We start from the raw sequence: 9222 nt of genomic DNA, 5'->3' as shown, positions 1-9222 counted from the left end.
CAGATCAGCCACACCATCACTGGTTCATTCACCTGCACGTCCACCAATGTAATATATGCCATCATATGCCAGCAGTGCCACTCTGCTATGTACATCGGCCAAACTGGACAGTCTCTAAGGAAAAGGATAAATGGACACAAATCAGATATTAGGAATGGCAATATACAAAAACCTGTAGGAGAACACTTCAACCTCCCTGGCCACACAATAGCAGATCTTAAGGTGGCCATCCTGCAGCAAAAAAACTTCAGGACCAGACTTCAAAGAGAAACTGCTGAGCTCCAGTTCATCTGCAAATTTGACACCATCAGCTCAGGATTAAACAAAGACTGTGAATGGCTTGCCAATTACAGAACCAGTTTCTCCTCCCTTGGTTTTCACACCTCAACTGCTAGAACAGGGCCCCATCCTCCCTGATTGATCTAACCTCGTTATCTCTAGCTTGCTTCTTGCTTGCATATATAAACCTGCCCCTGGAAATTTCCACCACTTGCATCTGAAGAAGTGGGTATTCACCCACGAAAGCTCATGCTGCAAAACGTCTGTTAGTCTATAAGGTGCCACAGGATTCTTTGTTGCTGAAACCTCTGTGAGATGCAGGACATGGGCCTCAGAGACAAGTCACTGGCTCCTCTCTAGGGAGACCCTGAGATACAGAAGGAGTGTCAGTGAATCAGCTCTCGTTTCCTAGGGACACTGCTGTTCCCGGAGGGATTGTCCTCATGGCCGTTCCATCCATCCTGCATGTGCCTTGATCCTGACGTGCTGTTCATGGATCAGGGGTTCAGAGCAAATAGACCAGCCCCAAGACTGACCGTTGTCCCAGCCTGGAGAGACAAGGAGCTTGTGCCCAGCAAGGCGTGGGCAGTGTCATGAAGCCCCTTTTCAAGCTCTGCGACCAGGGCTCGGCTACTCCACCCTGAGCACAAAGTCTGAGCCCCTTGGGGAGGAGGAGAGGCTGTTTGTAGAGCGTGTACGCCTGCCCGCTGACCCTCCCCTGCCTCCTTCTCCCACAGCACGTCCATCTCTCTCTCCTGGCAAACAACACCCAGGAGAGAGCCAGGGCCGGACAGACCAGCGCGGCCCTGCTCCAGTTTGCCACCTCCCTGCCTGGATTTGACGTAAGTGCAGGGCCGGCTCTAACATTTCTGCCGCCCCAAGCAAAACAAAAGAGCGCCGCCCAACCCCCCGCTCCTCCCCGAGCGCCGCGTCACCCAAGTCCCCGTCCCCCCAGCGCCGCGTTGGGTTGGACTTTCCTGCTTTTCCTCTGTAAAATGAAGCCTTCAGCCTCTTTACTGAGGTTTGGTCTACATTCAAAACTTGAACCAGCATAGCAATGTCAGTCGGGATGTGGGAAAACCCACCACACCGGGACATAGCCCTGCCGACAAACCCCCAGTGAGATGCAGCTATACCACCACCAGCTGGAGCAGGGGCTGTTTGGATCTGAGGATCAAGTTCAGTCCATTATAAAAAGAAGGGTAATTGTGAAATCTGGATCCAGGTTCAGATTTTAAACACCCAAAGATTTGAGAAGTTGGTTCTGGATTTGGGTCAGATCTTTTTCTGCTCTACAGACACTGCTCAAACCCAATGGGCCATTGTCCATCCTACCGGCCTGCCTGTGTGCTCTGTCATGGAATGTCTCCCAAACCTGCACCCCCCAGCCCTAAACCCCTGCCTTTGTCAGCAAACAGCCACTAATTCACATAGCCCCTTCCAGAATCCCCTGGCTCAGGCTCTTACCCATAGAAGGTCTCTCTGAGCTGTGCTCACTAACCCTGCTCCCTCTGTAGCCCTTGGGTCTCAAGAAACCCAAGATCCTGCTGCTCCCTCCACACCACCGAGCCAACAGGCACAGAGCTGGGGACACGCCCCTTATTTATACTGGGGCTCCGCCCATGGCCACACCACCCAACCTGCCCCCAGTGTGATTTCACCCAGAGACGCTTTGTGATGCGGTCCCCATGGCAACAGCTGGTGGGGTCACCACAACACCTGGAGGGATGCTGCTGCCCAGCCTGGCCCCACCCCAGTGCAGTCTTGATAAGAGCAGAGGGATGAAGGGCCCTCCCCTCCCCTGGGGGTTTCTTACCACCAGCTACCGTGCCTGTGCCATCACAGTTATGTCGGCAAAGCCGCCCCCTTCCCAAAACCAGCGTCGCCCTACACAGACATGGGGTTGGAAATGGGATAGTGTCTGCGAGTAGCGGAAACCTTGGCCTGTGTGGGACAAATGTCCCCACTTTGGGGTGCCAGATAACAGAGAACAGAGGAGCTGTGTCCCCCCATTGGGGATGAGGGATTCTCTGGGTCAAGCCCCCCTGCCTGGGTGGGGATGGAACAAGGAGCAGGACAGACTGGGGGGCACCGCAGCTGGGGGATTTTTGTACCTCAGCTCTGCCCTGGAGGTGCTGCTGGATCACCGTGATGGGGAACGAACCCTCCTCCTCCTCCTCTTCTTCCTCCTCCTCAGGCCACGACACCTGGGCACTGGGGGTGTCTACACCAGGGAGGGAAGGAGAAAATTCAATCCCTTCTGCTGCTGGGGGGATGCAGTGGACAGAGAAGGCTCCATGTTTCCCCTTTCTCTGTAAGGAGCCCCATGGCAGCGAGGGTCCCACCCTGCCCCTCCCAGAGACGCCCTCAGCCCCATCAGCCTCAGGGCCCAGTGGCAGTCAGCCCCTCCCCAACATGGTCAGGGGAGGCTGGAGCTCCCCGACTCCACCCAGCATCCCCTGCCTTGGGGCGTGGCTGTGCCACCCCCACTGGTATCAGTGGGGCTCACGTGGGTCAGTCCCGGCGCCTTGTCGAGCCGATGGGCACAGGGTGTTACTAGTCCCCCACCGCCCCAGTCCTCCTCCCTTTCCCCTGGGTCTCCCCTCACCTCCAAAGAGGGAGCCTAGAAACTCTGGGCTGCCAGACCCCACGGAGGAGCTGCTGGCCCCGCAGGAGTACACGGAGCTGCTGGTGTTTGTCGCGCAGTCGCTCAACTCCTGTTCTGGGCTGGCGGGAGGCTCCTCCGGAGTCAGGGTGGTGCTGGTGGGAGGCTCCTCTTGGGCCAGGGTCGGGCTGGCGCAGGTGGTGGACGGCTCCTGCTGGGCCCTGGGGCGCAGCTCCTGGCACCTTGGCTTCCTGCGAAGGAAGCCCCAGAGCTGCCTTCCCCGTCTCCTGCCCTCCCCTGGCTCTCTCCTCCATAGCTGTACCTGGGGCCACCTCCATTTCGGCCCAGAAGGTGCCTCAGGGTCAGCTAGGGGAGCTGCTGTCTTCCTCCTCCTCCAGCACGCGACGCAGCTCCTCTCTTTCCCCTGGTCATGAGCCTTTTCCCCGCCTGCGGGGACAGAGGGGCCGCTCTCCTCCTGGGAAGGCTGGCTGATGTTTTCTCCTGGCTCTGGAGCCACCTGCTCGGCCTTACTCCTCTGCATCTGCCTGATTCGCTCCATCCTGGAACTGAATGGGGAGCAGCCATGAGTCTGGCTTCGAAGCAGCCTCTCATTAACGAGCCTGCCTGCTTCCCTGCCCACCTCCCCTCTGCTGAGGCAATTTCTCCTCCGACATATCCCACCCCAGGGCACAGGAACCCTCAACCTGGGGAACAAACCCTGACAAGGGACGGGCTGGGAGCCCTAATTGTGGGATATTCCTAGCTTCCTTCACCCTCCTCCTCCATCTCCTGCACCTAGGTGGCCTGCAAAGGATGCCGCACAATGCCCTGCCAGCAGGGGAAGGGTAGAAACCAGGAGATCGAAAGTGGCTGTGAAAACAATACAATGCCACTAGCGGAACACTTCCAGAGCTGGGACGTGCCAACAGGACTCTATTCCCAGTCTCCCTGGCTCCGAGTGTGACCTGTTGTAGTGACTGACGGATTTGCCCCTTGTCCCCCATCCCAAGCCAATAACACAACTCTGGGTTGGCAAGCATGAGTTAGACCTTCTCAGCACCCCTCTGTCTCCCGCAGCCCTCAGCTGTTCCTTGTTTTACAGTGGCTTGGACGGGAACAGGACTGGAATTTGTTACTGGCTCACTGGGTGGTTCTGGCCAATGAGGGTCTCAGTCTAGCCTCAGAGGCCCACACCCCCAGACACTACAAGTCAGGGTGGATTGATTTCATTCCAAATGTTTTGTAGTTCTATTTTTGAGTTATTTTCCTAATGAGAGATTGATTCTCAGGAAATTCTTAGTGGTGGCCGATGACAGAACACAGAGCAATGGTCCCAAGTTGCACTGTGGAAGGCTTAGCTTGGCTCTTACGAAACACTAGTTCACTAGGAGGGGGGTGAAGCCCTGGAATGGGTTCCCTAGGGAGGTGGTGGAATCTCCATCCTTACAAGTTTTTAAAGGTCAGCTTGACAAAGCCCTGGCTGGGATGATGAAGTTGGGATTGGTCCTGTTTTGAGCAGGGGGGTGGACTAGATACCAGCCCTAGTCTTCTATGATTCTAGGAACAAGGATCCATTCAAACATGTTGACTTGCTGGTTTTGCAGGATACATACAAACAAAAATGTGGACTGAACCATTTGTTTTCATTTCAAACAAACTGAGGTAAAGAACTATCTCCAGTTCGTGCACTGAACTGATTGTTCCTGCTCATAATGTCCTTCCAGATTTTAGAAGTAGTAGTTCACATCTCCTCTCTAGCCTTTATTCATAGATTACAAGGGGAAAAAAAGCCTTCCTCCTTTTTCAACTTCCAGTCAGTTTCTTACATTTGAATGAAGTAGCTGCATCAATGGAAATGAAGAAAATATTCTTTCTGCACCTGCAGAAGAGGCTAGTGCTGCCAAAGTCTGGCTGAGTGTTTCCAATAACTTCTGGGCCCCCAGGTGCTTAGGCAGTGATTTCCAACAGTTCAGTGCTTTGACTTCCTCTGACACTTGGCAGCAAACATGGACTTCTTCACAGATGTGTTTATTTAAATTACTTTAATAGGCTGGAGCAACTAGAGGCCTTAACATAGCTTGTCATAGTTTCACATTTTATACTTGATAAGTTTCAAAAAACAAACTTTCAATTTAAATTTTAAAAACTCAGTTTAAATAAACAAAAATTTCTTTGGGGGGTTTTGGATTGTGAAAAACCCATTGATTGGTCTTGTCCTTGATTTTAGAAGAACTACTTCATCTGAACCAATCAGAAGCTGCTTGAATTCTATTCAAGGAGAGGAGGCAGCAAAATTCATCCTATCAGTAATTTGCTGGGCCTTATTTCCTCAGTCTTGTGGCTCTTCTGTGAATCCGCTCTGATTTATCAGCATCTCTCTCAAATTGCGGACACCAGAAATGGACACAATATTCCAGGCATGGTTGCACCAGTGCCCAGTACAGAGATATGGAACCTCTCTACCTCTCCCTGAGAATCTGCTAGGACAGAGTCCCCTATCTCATACACAGAGCCAGGGGTGAGCTGGAGCCGGTTCGCACTGGTTCGCAGGAACCGGTTGTTAAATTTAGAAGGCCTTTTAGAACCGGTTGTTCTGGGACACCCAGTTCTATAAGGGCTTTATTTAACAAAAGCTCCCGCACTCTGCCCCGGCCCCCAGCTCACTTCCCCCTCCTTTCCTGAATGCTCCGCCCCCCTTCTCCTCCCCCTCCCCTGCTTCCCGCGAATCAGATGTTCACGGGAAGCCTGAAACAAGCAGCAGGCAGGGAGGCAAGCTGGGGCGCGGGGGGAGGGGAGGTGCGGCCGCCTCAGCGGCTCCCTCCAGCCCAGCTCCTGGTCCGGCCAAGCGCCCCTAGCCCTGTCCTGTCCCAGCCCCAGCCGAGGGTCCCCAGCTTTGGCCCCACGGCTCCAGGCCGGCCCCCCCAGCGCCAGTGCTGGGCCTGGCCCCCACGGCTCCGGTGCCAGTCCCGGCCCCCACGGCACTGGCGCCAGTCCCGGCCTGGGCCTGCAGTTGCGGTTCTGGCTCCAGCGCTGCGGCTTCAGCTCCGGCATTGAGGGCCGTGGTTGTGGCTCCGGCCCCAAGGCACCGCTGCCGGTCCCGGCCCAGGCCCGCGGTTGCGGCTCCAGTGCCGGTCCTGGCCCAGGCCTGCGGTTGCGGCTCCGGTGCCAGCCTGGGCCCGCGGTTGCGGCTCCGGCCCGGCAGTGCTGGTCCCGGCCCGGCCTGTCCCCGCAGTTGTGGCTCCGGCCCCGCGGCGCCGGTTTCAGTCCCGGGCCCAGCCCGGCATGAGCCCGCGGTTGCGGCTCTGGCCTCACCCCACACTGAGCTTTTCATAGAAACATTTGTTGTGAAACAATTCAGTCTCCTAATGTGGCCTCTATTTCACCGGCTATGAAATTTCACACACTTTGCACCATATGAAGCCCAATTGCTTGTAAGTCACTAAAAGGCACCTTCCAGAATGACAGGCAGTTGTGATGTGAGGACACCAGGAAACAGAGACTCCACCTCTCTCCTGGGTAATTTGTTCCAGTGGCTAGTCTCCCTCATTGTCATAATTACATTTGAAATTGACAACCTCTGATAAGGACCAAATCTATGACAATCTTTTAAATTTAAATAATTTAAATAGAAGAGAAAAAATAACATCCAGTAGAACATGTTCACTGCCAAGTTTTTCAAACAGTCGCACCACTGATGTGAGAGCTAAGGCCCTGGAAGCAAAGTTAGCTGAAATGCTAACCCAGCTTTGGACAGCAGTAGCTTCCTTGAAAGGTGCAGAAAATATTGTCTTCCTTTCAGTTTAGTCAAATCGTTCAGTTCCATCGACTAGTTTGTTGAAATTCAAGAAAGCCATTGGGAATTCACAAAACAGGCAAACTTGTTTTCCTCCCTCAATCTATGGATAAAAACGAGGGGATAGATCTACTGGTTCATCAATCTAGAAACACCTGGAGACAAGAATGTATCATTTCACTTAACTAACCACGCAGCAAATTGCCTTTGTTTAAGAAATCAGTTAGTTTGAAATGCAAAACATTTTGATACAACTTCTTTCTTATGCTTCTCTTTCTAGCTCTGGCATGACCTTGCTGTGTGACCAAAGAGAGGTCACTTCTTTTCTCTTTCCCTCGGTATCATGGGGGATGGAGAAAATTCTCTCAGCCCTAGCAGGAGAGAGATTTGAGCAAGTCAGGCGTGTTAGGGCCCTTGTGCTCTAAAGGACAATGGGCAATCATTGTTCGGGGTAAGAATCCCAACGGATTTGTTACTTGTCCCCCAACCAAAGACAATAACACATCTCTGTATTTTCAGTCATGAGTTAGACATTCTCAGCACCCCTCTGTCCCCTGCAGCCCTCAGGTATTCCTTGGATTAGGGAGGCTTGGATGCTAAGAGAACTGGAATTATTTGACTGGCTTCCTGGGTGTTACTAGCCCATGAGGGTCTCAGTCTGGCCCCCAAGGCCCACACTCCCAGACACTAAAGATCAGGATGGGTTGATTTCACTCCAAGTTTTTTGTAGTTGCATTTCTGAATTATTTTCCTAATGAAAGATTGATTCTCATGAAATCTTAGAGCTGGCAGATGGCAGAACAAGGAGCAATGCTCTCAAGTTGCAGTGTGGAAGGCTTGGATATTAGGAAAAACTTTTTCACTAGGAGGGTGGTGATGCCTTTGAATCTGCTAGGATAGAGTCCCCTATCTTGTATTTAGAGCCTATATTTTTTCTTACCTTCTACACAGATGACAATATCTTTGAAACAAAAGAGACTTTTCTTCTGCCTCCTCCTCAGCCTCTCTGCCACGTGCCGAGCGCTTTCTCTTCACGCCCGTGCCGGGGGGCTCATATGACGGCTGTGGACAGAGGCGGTTGGAGGCCACAGGTTCCATGCTGCGGGTGCAGGAGTGGCTGGTGACGGATGTGGCCGCGGAGGGCTGCTGGCTTGGGTCCCTGGGGCCAGCAGGGGCAGAGACCCTCTCCTCCACTGTGTCCTCAGGAACAGGGCTCCCGGCAGAGACCCCCTGATGAGGGGGCGACTCCCTTGATCTCTGCGACTCTGAAAGCAGAATGAAAGCCTAGGTCCTGCGGCCATCGCCCCCTGCGGTGAGTCCCCCACCCGCTCCCAGCCCTGTGTCCCAAGCCCAAAGGGGCCCCCCCGCGGGCAGGGGGAGGGGGTGGGGAAGGGGACTCACTGAGTGCGACTGTAACTTTAGCGCCCTCATGGCCAAGATGGAGTCTGCTCTGCAGGCAGCTCTGGCCAAGAGACAGCGCGCGCAGGAACGCAGCAGGAGAAATCCCTTCCACCCCAGGGGCACCTGTTCCAAACCCCCCAGAGTGAACACACCCACCCACAGGAAAAGTACAATGGATATAACAAAGGAAGATATTTATTTACAGAGGGCTGAGAGGAGAAAAACAACAAGGGGAAATATAGAGGGAGCAGTAAAACAGGGCTGCATTCAAACCAAGGCCCCAGGGGCCCAGTGGGAGCACAGTCAGGAAGGGCAGACACTGAGCAATGTGTCTGCACACAGAGTTCAGGGGTCCTGGGCAAAGTTCCAGTCCGGTGGTGAGTCTTGGGGGCTCCTGGTCGTCTTCGGTGCCTGTGAACTCTCCCCAGCAAACCCCTCCGGTGCCTCTGCTGCTGCTCTCTGCAAAGCCCCCCAGAGCGACCCCCTCCCCACTGAACTAGCTACAGCCTCCCCCCTTGTTCCCAGTGCAGAGTCACCAGCCCCAGTACTCACACCCCCACGCAGCCCTGGGCAGCCTGATCCTGGGTCCAGCTCTGGCCTGTCCCGCTCGGGCGATTCCCCCGGGCACAGGGCTGCTCCGGGCTCCTGTCCTGGGCTGTCCCCGATCGGGCCCGTCCTGCTCAGGCCTCAGACAGGTTCTCCTGCTCCCTTCCCAGGGCCAGCCATGCTGCTTCCCCCCCCCCCAGCTCCAGCCTGGCCCCTGGAGCTTCCCTCCTTATTCTTACTCCCCCGCTCCCCCTTGGGAAAAAGATTTAAAGGGGCCACGCTCTCTAGACCCCAAAGAGGGAAGAGGAGCGGAGTTGTGGTGAGGGAGGAAGGGCATTTGGGGGTGAGAGCAGGACAGGAGCTGGACTCTGGCACAGTGAAGGGGAGAGGTGGATTTGGGGACTGGGGAGGAGGAGGGCTGGATGGGCTGGGGGGAGGGGGAGGTAGTGAGAGCCAGATGGGGTCCTAGAGGAGCGAGGGGTTTGGCTGTGGTGGGAGGCTGAGGACATTGATTTTGTGGTGGGGAGAAGGGAGGGAGGGGTTATGGCAGGGGAGGGAATAAGGTGAATTTTGTGGGGTGGGGGGGATGGACTGGGTC

General features: G+C 54.6%; 1 protein-coding gene across 1 annotated transcript; it reads right to left on the bottom strand.

Moving 5' to 3' along the window:
* Window positions 1–2101: 2101 nt before the first annotated feature.
* LOC123356587 lies at window positions 2102–8803 on the bottom strand. The gene is made up of 5 exons (XM_044999953.1): window positions 8631–8803; window positions 7618–7942; window positions 2888–3450; window positions 2444–2503; window positions 2102–2166 (listed from the first exon to the last, which is right to left on the bottom strand). The coding sequence occupies exons 2-5, from the start codon at window positions 7773–7775 to the stop codon at window positions 2102–2104; spliced, it is 846 nt and encodes a 281-aa protein (XP_044855888.1). The 5' UTR covers window positions 7776–7942; window positions 8631–8803.
* Between the last annotated feature and the right edge of the window lie 419 nt (window positions 8804–9222).

The sequence above is a fragment of the Mauremys mutica genome, chromosome 25, assembly GCF_020497125.1.
Source record: "Mauremys mutica isolate MM-2020 ecotype Southern chromosome 25, ASM2049712v1, whole genome shotgun sequence".
NCBI lineage: Eukaryota > Metazoa > Chordata > Testudines > Geoemydidae > Mauremys > Mauremys mutica.
The sequence above is the reverse complement of the archived record's forward strand: the minus strand, read 5'-3'. Positions and strand labels throughout refer to the sequence as shown.